Here is a 27880-nt window from a genome sequence, read left to right as displayed (position 1 = left end):
AGAGCCACATTCTGGGTTGACTCTGTAGGATAAGAAAAAAATATCTCTGAGAAAAATCTTTCTCGTTTATACTCCAATTCCTATCTGAAATCACCAGGAAGAAATGCTGCCAGTTGCAGCCTGCACCTGTCTGATGTATCCTCCTTCCTGTGAACTAACTTTTAGATATTTTTTTGCATTGGAACTCAAGAAGAGTAGATCTCTGAGTGGTACATTCCATCTTTGCTATATTCTTCAGAAAGCTGGGTCAGTTATTCTGCACTTATAAACTATTTTAGATAACATGACAGTCTTTAAAAAATACTTATTTCACTAATAAGAAAACTAGGCCAGGCACAGTGGCTTACACCTGTAATCCCAGCATTTTGGGAGGCTGAGGTGGGTGGATCACTTGAGGTCAGGAATTCAAGACCAGCCTGGGTAACATGGTGAAACCCCATACCCACTAAAAATACAAAAATTAGCTGAGGCATGGTGGTGCACGCCTGTAGTCCCAGCTGCCTGAGAGGCTGAGGCATGGGAATCACTTGAACCCAGGAGGCAGAGGTTACAGTGAGCCGAGATCACGCCACTGCACTCCATCCAGCCTAGGCAACAGAGCAAGACTCCGTCTCAAAAAAAAAAAAAAAAAAAAAAAACTAGGCCGGGTGTGGTGGCTCACGCCTGTAATCCCAGCACTTTGGAGGAGGCCAAGGTGAGCAGATCACCTGAGGTCTGGAGTTTGAGACCAGCCCTACCAACATGGAGAAACCCCGTCTCTACTAAAAATACAAAATTAGCCGGGCATGGTGGTGCATGCCTGTAATCCCAGCTACTCAGGAGGCTGAGGTGGGAGAATCGCTTGAACCTGGGTGGTGGAGGTTGTGGTGAGCCGAGATTGTGCCATTGCACTCCAGCCTGGGCAACAAGAGTGAAACTCCGTCTCCAAAAACAAACAAACAAAACTAAAGCTCAGAGACTAATTAACTTGCTCAAGATTACAAGGCAAATAAATAATGATAAAATCCTGATTAAAACCCAGATCTGGCCAACTCCTAAGCTCTTTCCCACTGTATTAATTTGCTCCTTAACTTGAAAGCTGTATTAGAGGCTCACCTGGGAATGAGAGGAGCAGGGCAGTGACCGTTTTTTGTATGTACATATCATATAGATCAGAAAGTTTATTCTCTTCATCCCCAAGAGGTCTGAGAAAAAATAAAATATGAAAAAAATTTTAAAAGTTCTCGTGAGTAAACAGGTAGATCTTAGATCCCTTTATTACTTTTGAACCTCATGTATGCTCATTTGTAAAGGATTAAATTATAAGATCTCTAGGATTCTTTTCAGCTTTGAAACTCTTATGTTTTTTTAAAAAAATTCTGTGACTTCTGGTTTTTCCATTTCACACGAAAGGAAACAGAGACCCAGGGTTGTTAAATCTCTTACTCAAGTTCATATGGCTGGTTCCTGATAGCAGAGATGAGACCTGGTTCTCCAGTTCTGAGCAGTTGTCCTAAGGGACTCATCCTGCATAACAGGCTCCATGATTTCATATGCAGCCAAGGGATTTTAGTTGCTTGCTATGTAATGATTCGTCCCTTTGACACATTTTGAGCAGTGCAGAGTCTGGAACATGTAAAACACTTTATGGCTTATAAAGCAGTTTGACCTCTGTTCCCTCCTTTTTGCTCCCCAGTAGCAAGCAGTGAGGTAGGCAAGCTACCCATCCTAAGATGCAGCTGAGAAGACAGGCTCAAACAGGTCATGTGACTGTAACTTTGTGACTGATGTTGGTTAATGGCAGAGCAGGGGCCAGCGCTCAGGTCTCCTGACTCCCACTCTGTCATTTCATGCCACCACTCTCCAGTGTATCCAGGTACGGGGCTTCGGAGCTGCCTCCTTTGTAGTCCTCTCAGTGTAAGTTCCTTATGGAGCAGTAAGCTAGGGGTTGCTATATAGAAACATCATGTATTTGCATTTCTGTATCTTTTATATTTTGCCTTTTTTTTTTTTTTTGAGACAGAGTCTCGCTCTGTCGCCCAGACGGCAGTGCAGTGGCGCAATCTCAGCTCACTGCAAGCTCCGCCTCCCGGGTACACACCATTCTCCTGCCTCAGCCTCCCGAGTAGCTGGGATTACAGGCGCCCGCTACCACGCCCGGCTAATTTTTTTTTTTGTATTTTTAGTAGAAATGAGGTTTCACCGTGTTAGCCAGGATGGTCTCGATCTCCTGACCTCGCAATCCGCCCGTCTTGGCCTCCCAAAGTGCCTTTTTTTTTTTTTTTTTTTTTTTTGAGACGGAGTCTCGCTCTTGTCACCCAGGCTGGATTGCAATGGTGCGATCTCGGCTGACTGCAACCTCTGCCTCCTGGGTTCAGGTGATTCTCCTGCCTCAGCTTTCTGAGTAGCTGGTACTACAGGCATGTGCCACTACACCCAGCTAACTTTTGTATTTTTAGTAGACAGGGTTTCACCATGTTGGCCTGGCTGGTCTCAAACTCCTGACCTTGTGATCCGCCTGCCTCGGCCTCCCAAAGTACTGGGATTACAGGTGTGAGCCACCGCACCCGGCCTTATATTTTGCCTTTATATAGTTTTATCTTTACAATAACCAGAGAAGTCAGGTGCTTTCCACTTTACAGAGGCAAATTAATTTTTTTTTTTTTTTTTTGAGACGGAGTCTCACTCTGTCACCCAGGCTGGAGTGCAGTGGCGTGATCTTGGCTCACCGCAAGCTCCACCTCCCAGGTTCACGCCATTCTCCTGCCTCAGCCTCCTGAGCAGCTGGGACCATAGGCGCCTGCCACCACACCCGGCTAATTTTTTGTGTTTTTTTTTTTTTGTATTTTTAGTAGAGACGGGGTTTCACCGTGTTAGCCAGGATGATTTTGATCTCCTGACCTTGTGATCCACCCTCCTCGGCCTCCCAAAGTGCTGGGATTACAGGCGTGAGCCACCGCGCCCGGCCGAGACTAATTAATTATTAAGAAGTCCTCAGCCTGGCCAGCATGGTGAAACCCCGTCTCTACTAAAAATACAAAAATTAGTCTGGCTTGGTGGCAGGCTCCTGTAATCCTAGCTACTTGGGAAGCTGAGGCAGGAGAATCGCTTGAACCTGGGAGGTGGAGGCTGCAGTGAGCTGAGATCGTGCCATTGCACTCTAGCCTGGGCAATAGAGCGAGACTCCATCTCAAAAAAAAGAAAAAAAGAAGTCCTTTGGGCCGGGTGCGGTGGCTCACACCTGTAATCGTAGCACTTTGGGAGGCTGAGGCAGGAGGATCACCTAAGGTCAGGAGTTCGAGGCCAACCTAGCCAACATGGTGAAACCTCGTCTCTACTAAAAATATAAAAATTAGCCAGGTGTGGTGGTGCACACTTGTAGTCCCAGTTACTTGGGAGGCTAAAGCAAGAGAATTGCTGGAACCCGGGAGGTGGAGGTTGCCCTGAACTGAGATTGCACCACCGCACTCCAACCTGGGCGGTGGGCAACAGAGTTGAGACTCCATCTCAAAAAAAATAAAGTAAGTCCTTTGGGCCAGGTGCGGTGGTTCATGCCTGTAATTCCAGCTCTTTGGGAGGCCGAGGCGGACAGATCACCTGAGGTCAGGAGTTCAACAAGACCAGCCTGGCCAACATGGTGAAACCCCATCTCTACTAAAAATACAAAAATTAGCCAGGCATGGCGGCACATGCCTGTAATCCCAGCTACTCAGGAGGCTGAAGCAGGAGAATCACTTGAACCTAAGAGGCAAAGGTTGCAGTGGGCAGAGGTCATGCCACTGCACTCCAGCCTGGTGACAGAGTGAGACTTTGTTTCAAAAAAAAAAAAAAAAAAAAAGTCCTTTAACTTCCTTTAGTCCTCTAAGGGACTTGCTCATGACCCTTCCTCTATGGTGCTAGGACTCGGGTCATCAGTTCCAAGTGTGTTCCACTTCTGTCTGTGCACAGTGCTGACACAGTTCCCGCCTCTATAGTGGCAGGGCTGTGTGGTGGAAAAAGCTCTGCAATAAAAGGCTCAGATGCCAGGCTCAGCCTGGCTCTTCCTCTGTCTCTTAAGTTCTTCTGTGCCCTTGAGCCAGTCAATTCCCTTCTAAGACTAATTGTAAAATAAAGCAGCTGGGTCACGTCAGCTATAAAAGCCATTCTCTTAGACTTAAGATCATTTTCTAGGTAAATTGTCCACATACAGGGATTACCTTTTAGTGGCATACAATGCAAAATGGAGGCCTTTTCTAGTTCTGAGAAGAATGTGCCATTGCAACCATGGAGGCTTGCAGGGAGTTAGGCAGGCTGCTGCTGTCATTTTGTGGATGCAGAGATGGAGAGACAGGGATTGTTTTTTTTAGGTGGAAGACAAATGCCCGACTTTTCCTGGACCAGGGACTTTATGGTGTCCTGTTCCTGTCATGTCTTCTTGCACATCTTGGAGAATCAGGGTGCTCATATACGGTGAGCTAATCTACTTCTCCCAAAATCTAGGCACAAGTTTAAAAGTCTCTTTTGTTTGGGGAACAGGTGTTTTTCCTAGAAAACGATGACCAGCACAATTGCCTCAGTGATCCTGCAGATCACAGTAGATTGACTGAGCATGTTGCCAAAGCTTTTTGCCTTGCTCTCTGTCCTCACCTGAAGCTTCTGAAGGAAGATGGAATGACCAAACTGGGACTACGTGTGACACTTGACTCAGATCAGGTATGATGTGTCTTCCGCAGCTTTTAAAGCTGGCCTTGGGCAACGTCTGTATTTCTGACATGTGAGTTTTTCTGCATCACCCCAGAGAGCTTAATTCTCCGACCTTCTGGCCTGACTGGATATAGTGTTTTGGCCCTCTCTTTAATAGTACTATACCCACATGTGATGCTTGGTCAGATTCTCTCAGAACCATTTGAACTGTGGCTTCTTCACCTGCATGCCTTCCAAGGAGCTGGTTTCCTTCTTAGTGTGGGGTAAAGAGGGGAGCATGTGGTAGGACCTGCCAGGTCCTGCCTTGATGTTTACAAATTGCCAGACCTCTCTGTTCCCTCAACCCTTTAGCTCCGAGTCACTTGGAACTTGGGTGTAGACTCAGCTTGATCCCCCTTCCCCACTGAGTGAGTGTTAATTCTGCCCAGCAAGCTGCTTCTGGCCTGAGTGCTTATGAGGAGAAACTGGTTCCTGATCACAGGGTTGTGCCATTATCAGGGAATGATGAAAGGTTCTGTGTCTGGCCCCAGTTCCTGACTAGTCATCAGTCAACAAATATTTATTTTCTGCTTAACGGCTTGCCCAATGCTATACTAATGAAGTATTCTGGTCCTATCTCATGTAAAACAAAGAACAAGCATTTTTCTGCTAAATATGTGAGCCTCTTGAGGGCAGGGCCCTGTTACATTCATCTTTGGATCCCTGCGTTTGTAGTTGCTCAGAATGGTGCATGGATGAACAGATGGATGCAAGAACAAATATTCAGTTCCTACTAGGTTAGGGAGCTGTACATTGTATATTTCTCATTTTAATTTTCACAACCAAAGATTAAGATATTATTTCTGATACTCCATACCTTTTTACACACCTCTCCCCTTCCCCAGAAAACTAAGACCATAACAGGTTAAGTGGCTTACCCACTGCCTCATGGTTGTCAAGTGGTCAGGAGGAGTAAACAACAGGATAAGTGATCATCCAGAAAAGAGGATAAATTTGTATTCACTGCCATATGTTTAGCCTATGGCCAAAAAGGACATCTCCTTTCCTGCTCAGCCTCCTTGCCCTCAGCCCTGGAGAGGCCTTCTCTGTTCAGTAACCTCTCCTCCTTTTCTCTCTGTGGTATAGGTTGGCTATCAAGCAGGGAGCAATGGCCAGCCCCTTCCCTCGCAGTACATGAATGATCTGGACAGCGCCTTGGTGCCGGTGATCCATGGAGGGGCCTGCCAGCTTAGTGAGGGCCCCGTTGTCATGGAACTCATCTTTTATATTCTGGAAAACATCGCATAAACAGAGAAGACTTCATTTTTTTCTGTTCAGACTTGTTGCAACAGCAGTCATACCCAAATCATTTGCACTTTAAAACTGGAAGATTAAGCTTTTGTTAACACTATTAATGGGGTGGGGAATAGGGTGGGAGTGGGGGTTTGGGAGACGGGTGGGAAAGTGTGGTTGGGGGGACAGATGTTCCATAATTCTAAGTCTTCTATGCATTGTCCACCAAGAAGATCTGGGCAGCTTCCGTTCCTGCACAACGGTTACGCTATCCTCGCAGCTAATCCCCTTCTGTTACTGTTTAGACAAGAATTCCGCTCCTCTCTCAAGATTTACTTATGGTCATGTGCTCAGAAATGCTCAAATGGGTACAACCATCACCAAGGGTGGGATGGGAGGGCAGAGGGGAAATAAAATATGAAGCATCAGTTCTTGCACTCTTTGTACAGAATTGGTATAAAAAGGATAATTCCACACTGATCTTGTCCCAGTTACATCACAGCTGTTTATCAAGTAGAAGTCACACTTAGATTTTTGTTTTTACCAGATTATTCATTGAAGTGAATCGAAGACTCAAGGGCTTAATCTACTCTTCCAGTTTCGGAAGGGCAACTCAGTGTAAATGTCATGTGGAGAGCAGAGGTGAGTTCAGGATTGCTGGAGATCTGCCCATGTGGATGGCAGGTATTCAACTGGGTATTTCTGTGAATGCTGATGGAATACACCTAGGACATTTTTAGTTATAAATACTGGAGGAATTTAAAAATACATTTTATTGAGAAATAATTTAAACTTCTAGGGAAGTTGAAAGTACAAAAAAACCCACGCACACTTTACCCTCTTGTTCACTTATTAACATTTTGTCTCATTTGATTTGTCAGGGTTTCTCTCTCCCTTTCTCCTTCTCCATAAAAAATTGAGGCATTTGAGAGTAAATTGCATACATCATAGGCCTTTCCTCCTAAATGCTTATTTCCTAAAAATAAGGATATTCTCTTACACAACTGTAGGACAGTTCTCTACTTCAGTCAAACATGGATTTGATACTTTAACCTGGCATCTGCCCAATGATGTTCTTTGTAGCATTTTTTCCCTCCAGTAAACCTTCCAGTATAGAATCAGACATGGCTATGGCTGTCATGACTCGTGTTGATCTTTTATGTCATTGATATGTATTTTTTTTGAGACGGAGTCTCGCTCTGTCACCCAGGCTGGAGTGCAGTGGCACAATCTCGGCTCACTGCAATCTCCGCCTCCCAGGTTGAAGCGATTCTCCTGCCTCAGCCTCCGGAGTAGCTGGGATTACAGACGCCCGCCACCATCCCCAGATAATTTTTTTGTATTTTTAGTAGAGACAGGGTTTCACCATGTTGGCCAGGCCTGAGCTCAAGTGATCCGCCATCCTCTGCCTCCCAAACTGCTAGGATTACAGGCGTGAGCCACCGCACTCAGCCTCATTGATATTTTTGGTGAATGTAGCCACCCTCAACCCCACCCTGTTTTTTTTTTTTTAACAGAAAACAACTCAGTTTGATATTTCCTCATATTTAGAATCAGTTTATGGGTTTTTGCCCATAATGACTTGATATCCATCTGCCCCCTCATTGATAGTGGTAAATTTTGATCACTTGGTCAAGGTGTCCGACTTCTCTGTATATCCCCCTACCTGGAACTTATAACCAGTATATGTAGACTTTCAGACCATGCAAATCTCTTGCCTATGAAAGTGTCCCGTTAAATTAGCATGCATTGATGTTTCTTACCTGCACTGATCTTTTACTATGATGTTTGCAAAATGATTTTCCAATTCTAGCGCATTCTCCAGCTTTACAGGTTGCACTTGGTAATCTACTATAAGCAGAAGCCCTTCCTTCCCAATTTATTCATTTAATTTTCATTATACACTCATGGACTGTTTTTTGTTTTGCTTTGTTTTGTTTTGAAACAGTGTCTCACTCTGTCACCCATGCTGGAGTGCAGTGGCACAATCTTAGTAGCTCACTGCAGCCTCAAACTTCTGGGCTCAAGCAAACCACCCACCTTGGCCTCCCAAAGTGCTGGGATTACAGGCATGAGCCACCAAGCCTGGCCTTTTTCAGTGGTTCCAATTCATTATTTTGGTGCACAAATGGTCTCAGCTTTAGCTAGACAAGAGACCCTTCAAGCTGGCTCCTATATCCTGGTGACATGCTATTTTTTTTTTTTTTTTGAGTACTTCTTTTTTATTTCTATCCTAACAAGATGCTTCAGGCTTATCTTGTGCTTATCCTGCCTTAGCCCTGGAATCAGCTATTTCTGCAAGGAGCCCTGGCTTCTTTTAATGGGAGTGGTATTAGAAACCAAAATCTGATTTACCCATGATATGTGTGATGCACTCTGACCTTTTTCTGTTTCATTAAAAATTTATTTTGATCTTAGACCAAATGGATTCCACAATGCACATTTTGAAAATACTGCTTTAGGGCAATGTACTCCATTGTCACTGGCATCTTCTGAAAGCCAAGGCTAAACTAGTTTTTCTGCAGTATTAGTACAGCTCCAAGAATTCCTTGGAAACTAGCACAGGCCTGTGGGACAGCGACAGGCTGCTCCCCAGTGGCTAGTGCTGGGTTTAGCATGAGGCAACAGCAGGCTGTGGAGCTGTGTTTGCGGCGGCAGCTGTTTTCCAGAGGCCTAAAGGCCTGGCCTGGGAAACGTCTGGGTAGGTTCATCCTGCTCTCTGAGGTGGGAGCTTATAGTCGACATCTGCCTCTCTAAAGGTTTTACCGACGGTGGTTGCACAGAACTCTTACTGTGACCTTTCCCACAGGCTCAGAGGTACTCAGAGCTTCTAAGGGGAAGCTTGGCCCACAGAGGAGCAGCTTGTCAGGACCGAGCCCTGGTAACCACTACCTCCAAACCTGACAAGAACAGGAAGCACTTGTTAACAGGGGCAGCTTATTTTTGGTCTAATAGCCAGCTTTGTCTGAACATACCTCAAAAGTCTGGAACTTCTACAGGGACTGGTCCTGTTTTCCTGTGGTTTATCTTCGTGCTTGCCATTGTACTTATTTATTCTGGTTCAGTGCAAGCTTTTAAATTCTCCCACTAAGGACAAACTCTGGCCCTCAGATCCTTTCTCAGCTGCATCAAATGTCCTCTGTGTTTAGTAAAATCATTTGTGGAATTGGGCATAAAATAGCCAATGCTAGTTAATTGTTTTCCTTGTTTATCCTTGCTTTTACACAATGTATATTGTAAGAATTATATAAAGCAAGGGGCTGAACCACATTTCGAAATAGGCAAATTTTCTGGATTGTAAACTTAAAAGATTGAGATACAGCGATCCTTCTATACTTAAGAGGAATAGAATTGCCATTCTGGTAATTTATTAAAATTTTTAAAATTATTAAATGCTTATCAAATGCTAGGCAATGTATTTTTATCACATCTTCTGAGGAACTACTGGACTCTAGGGCTACAGATTTGAAATTATGCCTCTGTAAATTCCCACGTCTTGTCTTCCCCCAGCCACAGTGGTTCCTGAGCACTGGTGGGCCCAAGATTTTCAGTTAAGTTTACCTCTAGATAACTGGTCACCTGGGAAATAATTTATGCATTTAACACATTTCAAACAACAACCTGCTGAACATTGTTTCTGGAATTAGCAAGTTTGTAATGATGTTTCTATTTTTTTCTTTTTTTTGAGATCGGAGTTTTGCTCTTGTTGCCCAGACTGGAGTGCAATGGCACTATCTCGGCTCACTGCAACCACCGCCTCCCGGGTTCAAGTGATTCTCCTGCCTCAGCCTGCGCAGTATCTGGGATTACAGTCATGCACCACCACGCACAGCTAATTTTGTATTTTTACTAGAGATGGGGTTTCACATCGGTCAAGTTGGTCTCGAACTCCTGACCTCAGGTGATCTGCCCACCTTGGCCTCCCAAAGTGCTGGGATTACAGGCATGAGCCACCGTGCCTGGCCGGTTTCTATTTTTATAATGCAAAAATAATAATCATGGCAATGGGAATTCAGGGATTGTATGTAGTCAGAAGGGCTAAGAAGTAGGGAGAAATGATGCCATTTTAGAGCCTGGGCAGCTGAGGCAGAGAAGAAACGAATCCATCTGTGGAGTTGACCCAGGTGCAAGCTCCCAGGATCTGCCAGTCTCAGTCGCATGGTTTCATCCTGAAAGCAGCTGCCCTTAAGGGACAAAGTCTTTTAGGAGCTGCCCACAAATACTTGGAAAACAAGGCTTCAAAATCCGGAAGCAACAATGCAAATTTCAGAATGGTGCTATGAGAAAGGAAAAATGTTAGAGTCACAGGAGTTTGCCCTTTAATTGTAAGCAAGACTTCTTGATTCTAAAAAATGTCTGTAGTTTATTCAGTTCGCTAATTCAGAAGAAAGTGTGCATTGCATGAGATCAAAGAATTGAAAATTTTAAAATGATTTGGGTTGTAGCTGGCTCCCAACTGCAGGTGAGTCACTAATCTCCAATATTTGGATACTGTATTTGTGTTTATTTTGAGACAGAGTCTTGCTCTGTCGCCCAGGCTGGAGTGCAGTGGTACAATCGAGGCTCACTGCAACCTCTGCTTCCTGGGCTCAAGTGATTCGTGTGTCTCAGCCTCCCTAGTAGCTGGGATTACAGGTGCCGGCCACCATGCCCAGCTAATTGTTTTTGTTTTTAGTGGAGGCGGGGTTTCACCATGTTGGCCAGGCTGGTCTTGAATTCCTGACCTCAGGTGATCCACCTGCCTCAGCTTTCCAAAGTGGTGGGATTACAGGCGTGAGCCACTGTGTCCCGCCTGTTTCCTGTATGTGGATAAATCTCAGGACAAGATGAGGCTGGGACAGGCTCCTCCTACTACCAGTGACGCATGCATGCCTTTGGCTACAACAAAGGCCTTTTAAGAACTTCAATCTCCAAGTCTGGTGGGAGGCTTTGTCTTGGCCTGGAGGTTCTGTTTTGAAAGAGCAAAGCAGCAGACTGAAATTGAATGGGTTGCAAAGGAGAAACCTTTAGAGCCATAGAAAGCTATCTATCGAAATAGGCCATTTCCAACAGAGGCCTGAATTTAGAAACTCCTAGAGCTGGCTGGAACTTTAAGAGGATAACCACAGTGGTCCCTAACCCTCTTAGGAAGCACTGGGTTGGATACACACCCTAAGGGGAGTAGGTTGGGTTAGGAACCCTTCCAGTCACCTTTCTTTGCTCTATAGGTCATCTTATGAAGGCTAATCACCCTCCTTTTCATTCTAGATTATTGCTGTGTTGCATACACATGACTGCAATTAAGTGTTAAATCTCACATCTGTGGAAGTTTTGGTAGCTCACTTCTGATAAGATTGGCCAGCCGGGTGCGGTGGCTCACACCTGTAATCCCAGCACTTTGGGAGGCTGAGGTGGGTGGATCACAAGGTCAGGAGTTCGAGACCAGCCTGACCAACATGGTGAAACACCGACTCTACTAAAAATGCAAAAATTAGCCAGGCATAGTGGTGGGTGCCTGTAATCCCAGCTACTCAGGAGACTGACACAGGAGAATCGCTTGAACCTGGGAGGTGGGGGTTGCAGCGAGCTGAGATCATGCCACTGCACTCCAGCCTGGCTGGCAGAGAGCTACTCTGTCCCAAAAATAAAAAATAAAATAAAATTGGCCAGAGGGCTCATGGGGAAAAAAGTCACTTGTGTGTAGTTCCCACTCTGTGACCCACTAAAAGCTCTGCGTTTAAGGGCAGGGAAGCATGGTCCAGCCCTGTTATCCCCCAAAAGGACACATACAAAGCTCAGTTCTTGAGCTGTGCTTATGCAATACTATAGTGATCAGTAAGCTGAATGTATTTGCTTCACTTCTAACCTTTTTTAAAAGTGATCTTGAGGAATGCTTTGTTGATCTTGAATTAATAATTCAAAAAGGGGGTGGGGGAAGATGGGGTATTTCTAAGAAATGCAGAATATTTCAGTTTTGAATATTAAATCTCTTACAACTACAAACCCCTTCATAGTCTCCATCCATTCAGAAAAACAAAGCCAAAGGAGAATTTCTTGTGGAAAAAACTAAGGAAGTTCCCCACATAACCAGCTGAAGAGGAAAGGCTTTGCCTGTCCTCTCTCAAGAGCATTTGTCATGCAGCCATGTTACCACAGCAGCCATTTGTCATGTTACTGCTACCCTGGCTTTTAAAAAGTGACAGGGAGCAGGACTTTAGGACTTTGATGGATACTCTGTGTAGTTGAGTATAAAATCCCTACAATGAGTTAGACTTAGTTTCCTAAATAAACGTGTCTACATAAAATTTTATATATATATTTTTTCTTCCAGTTAACAGTCTTTTCTCTTGGGTGGGTGGACTAAACCCAAGATCCAACCTTCCCCTTACTTCCCACCAAGTAGTACCAAAAACAACTTCCCCCCTCCACTAAGTCCTTAGGGAAGCAGGAAGGCTAGTGCAGCAGCTGTCAGGGATAAAGGCACAGGCAGAGCTGGGGTGACGGAGTTGTCTGGGACAGGCCACTGGAGTCCAGACACTGGAGTCCAGGCCACTGGAGTCACGGAACCCTGACACCACCCTCAGCAGGGGAGGTTCCCGATCACCCTCAAGTTCTCCCATCCCATAGTTACATCTTTTAAAGGCACATCTAGAAGTGGTGCAACTGGAGGCAGGGGTAAGCTGTACACAGTTGCCACGCAGGGGTTAAGGGGCTGCAGGACTCCATGGTACAGAGGAACGGAAGTGTCCTTGCCCTCTTCCAGACTGGGGGGCAGGGGGAGACAGCGGGGAGATGGGCTCCTGGAACCCAGCTTGTTTCTGTAGAGCCCCAGAGGGGCCAACAACAGGAAAGACCAGGGTCGTGGTCAGTAGTGCACATGCTTAACAGGTCTTTGGTGCTTGGGTAGCAGCATCTCTTATGTACAAAGGCTTCTGAAGCCAGCAAAGCTGGGAAAGTCAACTCCTGCACAGTCGCGGCCTGACTCCTCTCCTGGTGCTGGCCATCGGCTACACAGGGGTGCAAAGCACAAGAAGTCAGTCTAAACTGCAGTGAAAACACAAAGATTTTAGAAAGGGTTTCCTGAAGATAGTTAAACCTTGGAAGGTTACCTTTTCTTCCCAGTTCTACTGAGGAACATCAGAAACTCAGCCCATAAGCACTACCCAACATGGTAGGTCTTTCTCATAGATGAGAAACTCCTAGGTTTTCTCTCCAGATATGAGTTGTTAGTTGAGTAAAAGGAGGGGGCAAAGGTTCTGAAGGCCCAGAGAGCTGCCCACCTCACAAGCCCCTGGGCTCCAGAACCAGCCAGTTCTCAGTGACCATCTGCACATCCTGGCCACTCAGAGGCTCCCGCAGCCTCACCTTCACCTCCAGCTTCCCCCCGGTGGGCTTCCTTCCATCCAGGACCTGTGAGGACCACAGAGAGGGAAATGGTAACTAAGGGGACAGAGATGGGGAGCAGGCAGGTCCCTGCATTCCCAGGAAAGAAGTGAGAGGAGCTAAGATGTCCTGTGGCATGAACACAGGAATCTCCATTCATGACAACCCTACCCGCCCAGTATTTGGAGGAGGAGGTGGTGGTGGTTTTAGGTGAGTCTTATTAAAAAAGTAATAAATAAATCTAGACAAGCATCCTAGAGCTCTGTTCATTTTCTCCTCAATCCCCACGGCAACTTCTGGAAGAAACATTGGCTTGAAGAAGCAGCCTTCCACTGACCCAAACCCTCACTTCACAGATGGCCAAGAGAGTGAAGCAGATGACTCTATGTGGCAGAGTCAGCACTGGAACCCCAAACCCAGGGTTCCTTCCCATTCACCACGCTACTCCCTCTTCCGGGCAGAAGATGAGGCAGTTAGGGCACAAAGCAGTACAATAGGCCCAAGAAGTCCAATCACCCTCAGTGGCTCCAATAGAGACCAGGGCCCGCATAAGAACAACTTCCCCAGGCAGGCAGTAGGGCCAGGTGTGCTGCAGTGGGAAGAGCCCCAGCCTACATAGGTTATCAGTAAGGAGCTGGTCATAGCTCTGCCAAGGACACACCATATGAGCTTACAGAACCCCCTTTCCTCTCGGACCTGAGTTTCCTCATTTGTCAGAGGCAAGGTCGTATAGTCCTTGCCTGTGGAATCCATTGAGTTCATGGAAGCAAGGAGGCTGCCTTCTCCTGGGTCCCTCTATGAGATTTCTCAGACCTTCTGAACCTCTCCATCTGTGAAATGAGGATTCCACCTACTCTAAGCACACTTGCGGAGAATTTCAAATTAAGTAATGAGCACGAAAACCTACAACAAGGTGTGGCGTTCAGTGCATATTGGCTCCTGTCGTACCAACCCCTTTGGCTTGCCCACACCCCAGCCCCTACCTCCACAATTTCTCTGATCTCACACTCATTCTCCAGCCGCTCCAGTTTCAGGTGTGCTGTGCCAACCAGCTTGTCGCTTCTGAAGAAGGACCTGGGGAGTCAAGAGGCAGCAGAGGATTGGACTGGGCAGGGAAGGCAGGAATGTGCTGGCTGAGCCCATGCAGGGGCAGCAGTGACAAACGCTCTTCCCTCCTTCCGGCCCGTGTGGCAGCGTGACCGATAGGAGCCTCACCCTTTGTGGAAGATCTCAAACTTGATGCCTTTGCTCTGGATCACCCTCTTGAAGCCCCGGTGGTTTCGGTTGATGTTTAGTTTGAAGAGTTGATCAAATTCTGGCAAAGGGGGAGAAAGCAAGGAGGGGCTTGGCTCTTGGGATTTTCTGAGGAAGTGGAAATGGAGGCCCAGGGCTGGCTGCCTTCCCCCAATCTCTCCACCTGCATTTTGGGGTACTGCCTCCAAAGGGTGGTAGAGCATCAAGGTCCTGGCCTTGGAAGTGAGTTTTTGTACTCTTTTTAGACATAGATTATAACAAAGTAGGAAAGACTTGGAATTGGGATACAGAATTCCTGTGTTCATATCCCATTTCTACCACTTCCTTGCCATGAGGCCCCAGGCAAGTCCCTGTACCTCTCTGCGCGTTTCTCCAACTACAGAAGAAGCATGTTAACAGCACCTTTATCTCCCAAGTGGGGTGGATCAAGTAAGGGCATAGATGGGAACCCACTCTGGAAACACCAGTGCTGCCCACACACTCTGAGGGAGGAGAAAGAGGCCCACGTGTGGCCCTCACCTGGAGAGTTTGTGTTCTTCACCACAGCTGTTTTGCTTTTTTGAGCCTGGTCCTAAGCAGTGAGGAGGGAGAAGTCAGGACAGCGTATAAACAAAGAGGCACACAGGGCAGGCACTGCAGCCACGCCTCCCAGAGATGGGAAGAAAGTGAGCACAGGGTCCTGGAATGCAAGGCGGGTTTCAGAGGATCCTACTTCTACCTGAACCTCACCGAGTTAGGGTAGTGAAACTCAAACCGCACAAAAGCATCCAGGTCATCGGGAGTCACCCCTGGGAAGGAGAAAAGGGAGTCAAGTCAGAGGGAGTGGCCAGGAGCCTAGCACTTGGAGTGTCCGGGCAAGAGCCTCCTGGAGTAGGGGCGGCCCTAGGGTTACCTGGAGGGGCTGGGAGGTTCATTCCCCGGACAATGATCAGATGCATTTCTGTGCTGTTGAGTTCTGAGAAGATCCTAGAGCCAAGAGGGAAGGAGAAAATGCTCAAAAGTGAAGGACAGTAGTGGAACAAGGTCCCTTCGTCCAGGGCCTGTCTGCCCAGCTGGGTGGTGACAGGAGGGAGGGAAGGCAGAGCTGGTATGCAGACCTTGATCTCTGACTTCTGGTCCAGAGCTCTTTCCACAGCACCCAGACAGCTGTGCGCTCTCCACTAGCATGCACCCTGTCCTCCTCAGCAGCCCCAGTGCCCACAGCAGGGCCAGGCTTGGGAAGCCTCACTAAAGGGGTAGAAGTCTCTGGCCTGGGCTCCCAGCCTCCTGCCCCTCCCTGCCTGGAGCCCCTGTTTCCCTGGGCCTTGGTACCTCACAGTCTGGAATGTCTTCAACTCAAAGTGGTGGGTGGGAGGGTCGAGGCCCTGAGCCTGGGCCAGCTGCAGGATCTCCAGCTGTTTCTTGCGGTCCTGAGCAAGCTTCTCAAATCTGACAGGGATGAGTATGTCAGCATGATGGTGGATTTTCTGCTCCCCACCCCATGAGCCCAGCCCCAGCCCTTGCACTTACCGGGTGGTCTCAGCCACGTTGCCCTGGTGCATGAACTGCTTGGAGAACAGCAGGCACTTCTGAAAATAGAGGCCCAGAGTGACTCCCGAGCCCAGAGCAGGACCTGCTTTGGTTGGCATTCAAGCCTAGACTTCTCAAAGCTTCAACTTTCCTCTGTAGCCTCACCTCTCTCCTCCCACAACAAAGCCCCAAGGGCACTACTCCCAAGTCCCACCACGTTTCTCTGCCTACACTTTTGTCATTTTCTCTTCTGAGGAGAGCCATTCCCAAATTAGCAACTCCTTCCATCAAAACCTAACTCAAACATCCCCTCAGAAGACAGCCTTTCCAGAACAGGTGGCAGTTCAGATAGATAAATACATAAACATACACGCACATCACAATGTTCTTTCCCTCTTCTCTGTTGTTTGAACTCTGTACCACCCTGAAAGAGGGGTATTATCACCCCATCTCATAGATGAGGAAAATGTAGTTCAGAGAAGGAAGTGCCTTGCCCAAGTCACACAGTGAGTAAGTGGAAGAGCTGAGAATTTGAGTCCAGGGTTGTGTGGTCTGAGCTCCAGGTCTTCCTCCATGGGGAGGCTGTGGGCACAGAGGGGAGGGACAGACGAGGGGCCTGCTGACCTCTTGTTGCTCCAGAAGCATTTTTTGCAGCTGGGCATACACCTCCTCTGCCTTCTGGGAGAGTCGCAGGTCCTCATGGTGGATGAGGATGAAGTCACCCTCCTCATCCGTCAAGGGCGAAGGCACCTACCCAGGTCACAAGGCCCCTCGGGCCCCAAGAGTCAGATTACTCCTCTACCAAGTCCAGCAAAGGCAGGAACCCAAACTAAGTAATTCTGCAGCTTCTACTAAAGTCCAGTGATGACAACTCATCGCCTCCCATTCTATCCCAAGATAACACTCTTGCCTCCCATGGCCTGGCCCAACCTTGTCATCTCTGACCACAGGCAGCCCACCTTCCCTTCTCCTGGTTTCCTTTGCGGCTGTGAGGTAGAGGAGTATGAGCAAAAGGCTCTTTCCCAGCTGTCATCATGCTCTGTCCAAACCCTACCTCATCCCAGAAGCTACCCTCGTTCACAGCCTGTCAAGCCTGCCAGCCACCTTCTCCGCCTGAGAAGTCCTGGTGGTTAACCAGGTGGGACTCACCTTGGACAGATCAATAGGTCTGCCAGATCGGGCCTGGATGATCTGAGCCTCAAGACATTTGGCTACCCGCAGATAGGCTTTGGCCTGCTCCAGGTCCTGGCTGCGCTTGGCCTGCAGGGCTGCCCGCTGATACTGCAGTTTCCGTGCCTCCAGCAGTACCAGCTGCTCCCGCACTGAAGGGAGAAGGCCACTGGTTAGGGCCACACCTGCCCTCTCTAGGCCCTCAGTTCTTCACCCTGCTTGTCCCCAACTCACCAGATGGACTCGGTGACTCCTTAGAACTTGAGGCCCTGGGCTCAGGCAGGCGCTGGGATGAAGGGACTGTGGGCCGTGCAGGTTTCTTGGCCACTGGGGCCTGTGCTGGGGGCTCACCCTGCAGGTGCCCAGGAGGCTGTTAGGAGGGGATGTGTTCCCCAGCATAGTCATGGCGGCTCCCAGACTTGGCTGTCTTCCTAACACTGTACTACATCGCTGTGTGACCTGAGATGGGTGGCTTCTCTTCCTGGGTCCTAAAAGATCTGAGAGCTAGAAGCAGCCTCAGAAGCTCTCACATCTAACCTCCCCAACAGGAGAGAGACTGCAGGGTAATGGGGATGGAGCCGGGGCTCTGGGTTCAGAAAGACCTTGGTTTGAATCCTAGTTCTGCTATTTCCTAGCTGGGTGTCCTTGGGCAAGTTTTTTCTCTGTACAGTGGAGGAAAGAACATGTACCTTATTGGGCTTGTTAGTATGGACAACAGGGTCTGGGTTTACCCCTCACCTGCTATTCTCCCCACCAGCCCTGGAGTTGAGCCCTCAACCAAACCTCGTCCTCGTCTTTATCAGCCAGGGCTGTATCCTCTGCGGAGGCCAGTTTCTCTGCAGCTGCCAATGTCGCTGCCACTGCGTCCTCCTCAACACCCATAGTGGACTCCAGGCCAGGGATGGGGGGAAATCCTGTGGGAGACAGCATGGGAGGGGCAGGGAGCAGCCTCAGAGAAGCACAAAGCTACCCGGGGCCCTGTCTGGGGCATGGCTCTGCTGGGGCATGGCTGGGATGGATGGCTCCACAGAGGGGAGGCAGACGCATAAGAAGTGGGAATCACTGGCTGTCCCCCATTCCCTTCTTGCCCAGGGACCACCTCCTCACAGAGCCCCTAGGCCATGCCCCACTTACCTGGAGGAACAGGCAACTCAGCAAAGTTGACTTTCCGTCCTGCTCGGTGTGCTCGAATAGCATCTTGATATTGCTGCAAGGGAAGGAAGGGAGGGGCCTGTGGTCGGCAGCAGCCCACAGGCCCCCTGCCCAACATGACACACAGCGGGGCAAGGAGAGGGAGACTGGTGGGAAGACAGCAGCCCTGGGAGAAAAAAAGATCCCTAAGGCAGCAAGAGCCCCAGAGAGACAAACAGATGATGGTTCAGAAAAGACAAGGACTAGCCGGAGGACCAGGGAGACAGAGCACCCAGCCAGGGAAGAGGCCAGCACAGGCAGGGGCTGCACAGCCGCGGGCCCACCTTGGCAATGCGCTCATGCATCCGAGCCTTGCGCTCGTCCCCACCACTCCGGGCCTGGATGCCCGCCTCGCGGTACTTGCTCAGCCTCTGCTGCAGGGCATCCAGCACTGTCTGTGACTCTGTAGGGGCCACTTGAAGGAAAGAAGGAAGAAGTGGGCATCAGCTCAGCCTGCCCCCCAATGCCTGCAGGTCCCCACGCCACAGTCCCACCATCCTGCCCTACCTGGGGTTGCTGGGACGTCAGGGGCCATCACTGGCTGCACTCGCTCCACAGCTGGGGGAATGACTGAGGGTGCTGTGGGGGCCTGAGAAGCCTGCTGGGGCTTCAGATCTGGGGGACCCAGAGTAGAGATGTAGGTGGGAGGGCCTGGCTAGCCCCAGGCCTGCTACTCCTCCCCAACCCCACCGCAGCCTGAGCAGATACATACTGACCCTCAGGTGCCGGGGGCATGGCACTCAGATCCACAGGCTGCCCCTTCTCCAGGGCCTCCAGGACAGCACCAAATCTCTGCAGAAGTTGGAAAAGCAGGTGTGGGTGAAAGACAGGGGACCCCAAGAGCCTGGGCTGAAACAACCCCCACTCAGGCCAATCTCACTCAATCTCAGTCTAGCTCCCTTTCTGAGCCTGTTTCCCCTATCTATAAAATGAGGGTGGGTGCCCTGAGCCAGATGCCATACCTTCCCAATCCTCATGAGCTCTCGGGCACGGTCTAGCTCTCCAGCCCGCTTGGCACTGAGGGCAGCCACTTTGTACTCTCTCTGTCGGGATGACAGCAGGGCCCGCGGGTCTGGGTCTAAGTCTGAAACGGGCTGGGCAGAAATGCCAGGGAGGCTGGTCTCAGGTTGGGAGGGGTTGTCTATAAGGAAACAAACAGTCCCCAGAGAGCACATGAGGGTCACAGAAGAAGGTGCCCACGGACTTCACTGGCTTGAGGATGTCTTGGGGAGGATGTGACCAATGGTAATGAACAGTGGTGGCAGGCTGGGGACACACGCTGTGGGCTATGACCCCAGGAACTAGAACAGGATTTGGGCATCTGCAGATACCTGACTCCAAGGCAGGGGGAGCTGGAGGGTCTATCTCAGGGCTCCTGTTGGCTGGTTCCTGGGGGGCCAGGGGCCGCTTTCCTAAGGCCACTGGAGGTGGGATCTCATCCTCATTGATCTTTCTGCCTCTCCTCACAGAGGCTAGCTGCAACTCCAAGGTCTGAGGGAGAGAACTGGTCCAGAAACCCAGCCAGCCATCTCAGCCCAGACCCTGCTCCAAGACAGGCCAGGGGTGGCCCCCCAACCCCCAAAGTCTGGTGGGGTGACCTCCCCTCCACTGGTGCGATCTCCACCAGCCGCCTTTCATGCAGCCCCCTCCCCTGCCCTGCTCCCAGCCTAGCCCGACTCACCTTCAGGCCGCGCTCACAGCGCCTGGCTTTGGCTGCTTCGCCTGCCTCCTTGGCACTGGCCGCAGCCTCTTGGTAGTTGTGAATCCGTTCCTCCAGCAAAGCGTGTAGCCCCTGAGATGCTCCGGCCTATGAACAATTCAGCTAAGGGCCTGGCCACTCCAGGGCCTGCTAGGCCTACCATTCTCCCTCTGCAGAAGCTGCCCTAGAAGATGGAGCTCTGGGACTCCAGGAGAAAGAAGAGCCTAAAAGCCTTAAGGCAGGAAGCAAAGGCTCACTGGAGAGGCCAGAGGCCATGGCAGAGGCAAATACAGAGCCCCACTTGGTGGAAGCCAGGAAATGGCTCCCGGGGGGTAGTCTAGGAGAACAGAGAGGCCTTTGAGGCTGGCGGCCACGGAGGAGTTTCTTGTGCTCAGTTTCTGCTTGGGGCGGCTGCTGGAGGAGGGTCCTGGAAAGGGTGACTGCAGCCTTGCTGTGCAGGCCAGGCCACACACGTGTTATGTCTGGGCGCACAGGAGCATCAGAGGCACAGGGGCCCTCCTCCAGAACCCACCTGAGCTGCTGGGGCTGAAGCTGTCAGGACGGCTGTCTGCACTGGAGGTTCAGTGTCTTCTAGGCCGTTCTCCTCCTCAGAGCTGCCTGGGTCAGCTACCTCATCACCATCCAGGGGCTCAGTCTCCTCGTCCACACCTAAGACCTCCTGCAGCTCCGTCTAGGGAGACAAAACACAGCCCAGGAGCTTGGGGGCCTCAAGACCATACCCACAACAGGACCTGAGAGTAAAGGACCCTCTCTCTCAGCAATATTCCCTAACGTCAGTCACTGTGCCTGAGTCCCCTTCACCAAAACATTTCTTTAATCTGACCGAGGATAGCCTTGAAAATAGTAATTACTCCAAATCTGAGAATCCCCAACTGCAGAGCTTAGACCAGAAGTCAAAGAGACACGCCACCCACTGTACAGCCAGGAGGGGCAAGCACTCACTCAGAGTCAGAGAATACAGGGGCACCCCCAGCCTCCTCTCCACTGCCCTCTCCTCCACCAGGCCCAAGCTTGCCTCAGAGCCCTGGGATACCAGCCTGGCAGACACACCAGCAGCTCTGCATCTTCCTCCAGCCCTTCCTCCTCCTCCTCCTCCTCCACATCCCGCATACAGTCTGCCGCCAACTTCTCGATGTGGGCCATGGGCAGGGGGGCTGGGGGAAGAAGGTCACAACAAGTCAGCACAACTCAGATAAGGTTGGGGATGAGTAAAGGAGGGGCTTGGTAGATCCACCCAGGCAGAAATCCCCATTCCCTCCCACGGCAGAGTCCCACCTGGAAAACTGCTCTTCCTTTAAGACCCAGTTCAAAAGACCCTCAACAGGGAAACCTTCCTTGGCCCCCCACCAAGCAACAAGCTGCTCCTTTCTCTGCACCTCCGCCTACAGTAGCCTGACATAGACATGGCCATCCACTCTCTCCAACCTCCAACAACACCTTTCACATCTGTAAAGATTTTCAAAGTCCAATTGAGCTTCAAAACAAATCTGCAAGATGGATAATATCCCCTTTTCATATACTGAATAAACTGAGAAACTTCCAACATTAATTTTCCTATCACTGCAATCCTAGTAAGTGGCAGAGCTAGGATTGAAACCTAGGCTTGTGCCACCCCAAGGCAGGAGCAGTAAGCCCCTTCCTAGGTCCTCCCATTATCCTCAACTCAGAGACACACAGGATGGTGGGGGATGAGTGGGGGGATTCTCTGAGGGTTCCTGGTGAAAAGAGAGGACGATTTAGACCTCCTGATCCTCCCAGGCCTAAAGTCTCTGTTCTCATCTGGGCTGTGGAGGGAGATTCCACTTAACTCACTGGACACAATTTCTATGTACTTCCTATGTATCCAGTTCAGTCTGTGCTAACTGGGCCCCTACCCTACACCAATACCGTGGCTAGGGCTAAGGATGGGGACCTGAGTCAGTCTGAGAAACACATTTGTCCACAATGGGGAGGGGCCAGCCCAGGCCATGACACAAGGTGGGGAAGCAGGGCAAGGCCGCCTCTTGGTGGGAGTGCTGCAGATGGGTATTGGAAGGACCAGGGGATCTGGCTGGCTCCGTCCAGCTGCAAGGGAACCCCTCTACCACCAGCCTGTGTGCCCATCTTGTCCCAGCACCAAGACCAGCCCTGTGTCCAAACTCACCCTGCCCCTTGGGTGCTGGCTTCTTGCCTGTGGTTTGTGCTTCCCCTGTGAGAGCCAGCAGCTCAGCCTCCAGGTCCTCATCATCTTCAGCCTCATCCATGCCCAGCAGCATGTCCTCAGGGCCAAACTCCATAAAGAGCCCCATCTGAGAGCAGAGCAGGACTCTTAGGAACCACACAACAAGCAGGGTAGAGTCCAGCTCCAGAGCCAGACTTGGGGCTCTCCAAGTCCCAATCAGTGGCTCCTTCAGTCTGTGAGGCCCAATGTGCAGAAAGAAACTGAGGCCTGCAACATTACTCCTTGAGACACTTACCTTCCTAGGGACTAAACAAAAAACCCAGTAAGACCACACTGAAACTGAGACAGTCTTCTGAGTCAGAATTTAAAACACACTACCATTATTACGACTAACAGCAATAGCTGCCATGCACTGTTCTTAGCGTTCTATGTGATTATCTTAACTACCTCAGTTAATTCTCACAATTCTGAGAAGAAGGTCCTATTTTTTGGCCAGGCGCGGTGGCTCACGCCTGTAATCCCAGCACTTTGGGAGGCCGAGGCGGGTGGATCACGAGGTCAGGAGATGGAGACCATCCTGGCTAACACGGTGAAACCCCGTCTCTACTAAAAAATGCAAAAAATTAGCCGGGCGCGGTGGTGGGCGCCTGTAGTCCCAGCTACTCGGGAGGCTGAGGCAGGAGAATGGCGTGAACCCGGAAGATGGAGCTTGCAGTGAGCCAAGATGGCGCCACTGCACTCCAGCCTGGGCAACAGAGCGAGACTCCGTCTCAAAAAAAAAAAAAAAGAAGGTCCTATTTTTTAAAACTCTGGTAAAACACATACAACATGAAATTTACCATCTTAACCACTGTTAAGGGTGAGTTCAATGGCATAAGGACATTCACAATATCCTGCTACCATCGCCATCATCCATCCACAGAACTGTTTTCATGTTGTGAAACAAACTTTCTACCCATTAAACATTAACCCCCCTTCCTCCCCTGCTTCCAGCCTCTGGTAAGCACCATTCTTCTGTTTCCATGAATATGACTACTCTAGGTAGAGGTACATCCTTTTTTTTTTTTTTTGTCTGAGACAGAGTCTGGCTCTGTCGCCCAGGCTAGAGTGCAGTGGCGCTATCTTGGCTCACTGCAACCTCTGCCTCCCGGGTCTAAGCAAATTCTCCTGACTCAGCCTCCCAAGTAGCTGGGAATACAGGCACATGCCACCATGCCCAGCTAATTTTTGTATTTTTAGTAGAGATAGGGTTTCACTATGTTGGCCAGGCTGGTCTCAAACTCCTGACCTCAGGTGATCCACCCACCTCGGCCTCCCAAAGTGCTGGGATTACAGGCGTGAGCCACGGCACCCAGCTTACATTCTGTTTTTATCCCAATGTTCAGATGAAACTGAGACAGTCTTGTGAGACAATCAGAATTTAAAACAAGCTCTTTGCGACTTGAGTCTATGCCCTTTACCCCACCTCCTTTCTTACCTGCCTTTTTAAAGACAGTAAAAATGGACTAAGAAGTCTCAAGACGTAGGCCCAGAAGAAATAAAGGAAGAAAATTGGAGAGGAGACCCCCCTGTTCTTCCACTTGGGGCACAGCCATCTGTCCCTAGGCAGTGAAGTCCTCCCACTGACTACAGCCCTCATGCCCTGGCATCCCTGGCTAACAAGCAAAGTTGTGACCCTATCTAAGGAACCTTTGAAAGCACTGAGGTCCCATCAGAACATCCTAAACTTTGGTGATTCCTGAACCCTCTCCCCACTTGTATGTGGAAGAGACTAGTAGGAGGGTGTCTAAGGGCTCTGCCACCTCCAGGAGGCACTGCTCCAAGTCTCTGAACTAATGGGGGAACTACATGTGATCCAGTTTGCCTAAGTTGTCTAGGGACCCCCATCCCCAAACCGACCCAGTAGCCTAGGAGGCTAAGTTCCATACCTGCTTGGCAGCGGCCACCCCTTGGCCTCTGGCCTGAGGGCCCTTCCGAGGTCTTGGCCCTGGCATCATGGCAGCCTAGATACCTATGGAAGAGTTACAGAGATTCAGGCTGGAGTAGCCCATAAGCCACGCCCCCAACAGTGCTACCCGTGGTAAGGTGTGGATAGTAAACTCCCAAAGAAGGCAATGCTGAACACCAAAGTATGGGTTACCTTTAATTAAAGCACTGAAGCAGCACAGGCCATGGGAGGGATGGGGATCACCTGTTAATGGGTTTACTGGGGAATGTTCTGAATGGACTCAAATTTAAAAAGCACATTCAGGGAAGTACTCTAGGTTCAGGATGGGTGGAAGGCTGGGTAGCATTCAGAAAGGCTCTAAAGCTGTGCTTATGGAAGCCACAGCTGGCTATTTAATTTTAAATTTCAATGAATTAAAATGAAATAAAACTAAAAATCCAGTCCATCAGCCACAACAGACACATTCCAAGTGCTTAACAGCCATATGTGTTGAGGGGCTATGACCAGACAGCACACACACAGAACATTTTCATCATCCAAGGACACTTCATCAAAGTTCCATCTCACAGCTGAGCTCTGGAGAAAGCTGGCTCAGCATTCTGATTCCCATAAAGATCTCACAGTTATTCACAGGACCTCCTGTGTCAGACATTGCGCTGGGCACTGGGAGCGCAGAAATGAATCTAAGACGGTATCAGCCTTCAATGACCATTTACAGGGTGGAGGTGGACTACACGGGGTTGCCCCAGGGGCCATGGGTGCCCTGCGGTGACCCCTTCTTCAGCACTGGGAGAAAAGGCTCCTCCTTCGAGGCGGTGACGCCTGGGCTGAGTCACGCAAAGAAGTTGGGGGAAAGAGGGGAATAGGATTCCAAGACGAGGGAACACTTGACGGCTCTGAAGTGGGGAGCAACTTGGCCTGTACAATGGAACCTGAGGCCTGGTAAGACTGGGGCATAAGCGGTGAGGCCTGAATGCACAAGCCGAGGTGGAAATGTGAGCAAGCGGCAGAACATGAAAACCTCTAAGCCGAAAAGCGTTTGGGCATTATCCTGAGGGCGCTGGGAAAGAAGTGGCGGGATCGTATCGGTGTTTCAGAAACCCCATTCTGGCACCAAAGGGGAGGTGCACAGGAGGTAGGGGGAAAAGGCAGGAAGCCGGCGCATCTCGCCACAGCGCTGGCGGGGAGACCAGCTGACGGGCGCGGAGGCGGCGGGGAGCGGGCGGAGGAGCTGGCGGGCGCTCCGGGAGACTCTGAGTGTCAGATTTCGGGAGTGACCCCGGCTCAGGTGAAAGCGAGGCCGGTCAGACACTCCAAGGCTGCGGCCCCGATGACAGAGCCAGGCCTCACGGAAGGTGGGCAACGGAGTCCGTAGGGGGAGGCGACACGGGACCCCCCACTCCCGCGCTGCGGGACGCGCCGCCCTGCCCCGCCCGCGCCGCCTCCATCTACCCCCGCGGTCCCCAGAACTCCCCACGCCGAGGGGCGGGGACGCGGCATACCTCGCGGTGAATCCGAGCCAAACCCCGGCCTTGTCTCACCCGGCACCGCCCTGGGCTCCCGCGGGCCCTGGGCCGCAGCGGTAGCTACAGGAAGCGCCGGCAGGGGAGGTGGCTCGCGGGCAACACGTGACCCCACTGGCCGGCGGCCGGCAGTGCGCATGTGCATGGCTACGCGGGCGGGGGGCTCCAACAGGTGACACCAGGGCGGGGTTCGCAGCGCGCAGGCGCGTTCGGGCAGGTAGCGCAGGACAGGAACTCTGGGCGGTTCCGCCGGGGCGTCCACCGGCCGGCTCAAATGAGGTCGCTGCGCCCAGCCCTCCCCCACTTGCAGCCTCTCCACCGAACCTCCTACCTCACTCAGCCCGAGGCGCTGGGCGCTCGCTCGCTGGCTGGACCTACCCCGCCTCCAGCCCTCGCCCCGCCCCACCGAGCAAGAGGGTGGGGCCTACCCAAGCTCCGCCCTGGAAGAGAGACAGGGGCGGGGCTCGCCTGCTTGTCCATGTCGCTTAAGCCTGGGGAAATGGAAATGGGGCCCACCATATGTTTCTTAATAATTCAGCAACTGAAAGTATCCTTTTCCGGTCCGTTGAAAACTTCAGACAGGCAGAGCTCGCTGCACATCTTAAATACTTTAGAGAGTCTAACACTAAGTTCTCACTCGCCTACCCTGCTGTGCAATCAAATGGCATGGAGGGCACTAAGGAGAGAAACGGAGTATACCCGTTTTCTGCCAAGCTTGTGTCAGTCACTTTTCATAATGGAGCTTATACCAGTTCTCAATCTTGCAAGATGGACATCATCTCTAGAAGAAACGGAGGCTCAGAGAGAATTATTTGCCCAGGGAAATACAAAACCAACCTCTTTAGCATCAGTAAATATGCTCTAGTCTAGTTTTCTAAGGAAAGCACGTTTCTCCCTGCGGCTTGCAGAGTCCAGTTAACAAGAGATTGAGCTCAGGAGTCCGAGACCAGCCTGGGCAACATGGCGAAACCCTGTCTCTACAAAAAATTACAAATATTAGCCGGGTGTGGTGGTGCGTGCCTGTAGTCCTACCTACTGAGAGGCCGAGGCAGGAGAATCGCTGTGGCCCCGGAGGTCCAAGCTGCAATGAGCTGTCAACTGCACTCCAACCCGGGTGACAAGGTGAGACCCTGTCTCAAACTAAAACAAACAAAAAAACCGAGAGCGGAGTAATGGGGAAGTGGCCAGATTCCCATCTAAAGTAACCACTTCGATTTTGGGGGGAAAGAAAAGGGCTTAAAAGGAAAATTTGACATGGGAAGCATGCAAGAATTGTACAGAGTACAACGTCTGTGTGTCTTGTTCTGGTGGCTATCTTGGGTCCCAGCCTACCTGGAGCGTGGGCTGGTCTCATCTCCACAATGGCCCCGCTGTTGACTAGCCACCTTGAAGTAATCTTTGGAATTTTGCAGCCGTGTCTCCAGGCTTGGTTTGTCTGTCTCAAGATTAGCCCTTGGAACTTCTCAGAAGGCAGATAATTAAATACTAGCATACAGTAAGATAAATGTGAAGGGAGTATATACAGTGAGGAAGGGAGGGATATGGGGTCTATTTTACGGCTAAGGGAAAAGGCTTTTGCAGTTTGCTTCAAGGTTATATCTTGAAACCCAAGAGAAAGGAAAAAAAGTTTTAAAATGTATTTTAAAGTTAAACTGCTGGATTAGTTTCTTCTGTCTAAAACATTGCCATCTCCTCTCCTGCCTATGCCTTGAACTTTTAAATTATGTTTTCTAGTTAGCGATTTCAAAGATCTCCCAGTTTACTTGGACAAAGGGCTTTTCCATCTCCTGCTTGCTTACCTTTTTTTTTTTTTTTTTTTTGAGACAGGATCTCACTCTGTCACCCAGGCTAGAGTGCAGTGGTGCGATCTCCACTCACTGCAACCTGCACCTCCCAGGCTCAAGCAATCCTTTCACCTCAGCTTCTTGAGTAGCTGGGACCACAGGCACGTGCCACCATGCCCAGCATTTTTTTTTTTTTTTTTTTTGTAGAGACATGTTTTTGCTATGTGCCCAGGCTGATCTCAAACTCCTGAGCTCAGGGGATCAACCCACATCAGCCTCCCAAAGTGCTGGGATTACAGGCATGAGCCACCATGCCCTGCCCAT

At 50.1% G+C, this 27880-nt stretch overlaps 2 protein-coding genes across 9 annotated transcripts in view; one reads left to right on the top strand and one right to left on the bottom strand.

Annotated features, from left to right (window-relative positions):
• ZFYVE9 (zinc finger FYVE-type containing 9) overlaps positions 1–6362 on the top strand; it is a 133030-nt gene extending 126668 nt beyond the window's left edge. For both annotated transcript variants that reach the window (XM_055348911.2, XM_055348908.2), the window contains 2 exons: positions 4495–4671; positions 5788–6362. In XM_055348911.2, coding sequence (XP_055204886.2) covers positions 4495–4671; positions 5788–5949 — 339 coding nt within the window. In that variant the 3' untranslated portion in view covers positions 5950–6362. The remainder of the gene's footprint in view (positions 1–4494; positions 4672–5787) is intronic.
• A 3398-nt stretch (positions 6363–9760) lies between these two features.
• On the bottom strand, positions 9761–26129 carry CC2D1B (coiled-coil and C2 domain containing 1B). 7 transcript variants are annotated; one of them, XM_019018555.4, is made up of 25 exons: positions 25752–25897; positions 24230–24312; positions 22284–22428; positions 21191–21294; positions 20652–20810; positions 20102–20227; positions 19752–19911; positions 19383–19561; positions 19137–19212; positions 18928–19035; positions 18705–18835; positions 18364–18436; positions 18013–18143; positions 17464–17599; positions 17209–17381; positions 16684–16809; positions 16060–16118; positions 15862–15978; positions 15443–15516; positions 15280–15338; positions 15070–15121; positions 14512–14611; positions 14280–14370; positions 13194–13323; positions 9761–10211 (listed from the first exon to the last, which is right to left on the bottom strand). In XM_019018555.4, the coding sequence occupies exons 2-24, from the start codon at positions 24296–24298 to the stop codon at positions 13195–13197; spliced, it is 2577 nt and encodes an 858-aa protein (XP_018874100.1). In that variant the 5' UTR covers positions 24299–24312; positions 25752–25897; the 3' UTR covers positions 9761–10211; position 13194. The 7 variants fall into 7 exon arrangements, with proteins under 7 accessions (XP_018874100.1, XP_055204918.1, XP_018874093.1 ...); XM_055348943.2 differs by having other exon boundaries at positions 17464–17581; XM_019018548.4 differs by lacking the exon at positions 9761–10211 and adding an exon at positions 12200–12920 and having other exon boundaries at positions 25752–26129.
• Between the last annotated feature and the right edge of the window lie 1751 nt (positions 26130–27880).

Source organism: Gorilla gorilla, chromosome 1, assembly GCF_029281585.2.
Source record: "Gorilla gorilla gorilla isolate KB3781 chromosome 1, NHGRI_mGorGor1-v2.1_pri, whole genome shotgun sequence".
In the NCBI taxonomy this organism is placed as follows: domain Eukaryota; kingdom Metazoa; phylum Chordata; class Mammalia; order Primates; family Hominidae; genus Gorilla; species Gorilla gorilla.
This window is presented reverse-complemented; position numbering and strand designations above follow the sequence as displayed.

Bases quoted from the DNA above. Each gene is read 5' to 3' on its own strand.
- CC2D1B (XM_019018548.4), bottom strand. From the start codon at position 24,298: ATGATGCCAGGGCCAAGACCTCGGAAGGGCCCTCAGGCCAGAGGCCAA. The intron at 15,517-15,861 runs GTACCAAGGCCC...TCTTGGCTCTAG, and splicing joins AAGACATTCCAGACTGTGAG to GATCTTCTCAGAACTCAACA. The intron at 15,339-15,442 runs GTAACCCTAGGG...TCTCCTTCCCAG, and splicing joins GAACCTCCCAGCCCCTCCAG to GGGTGACTCCCGATGACCTG.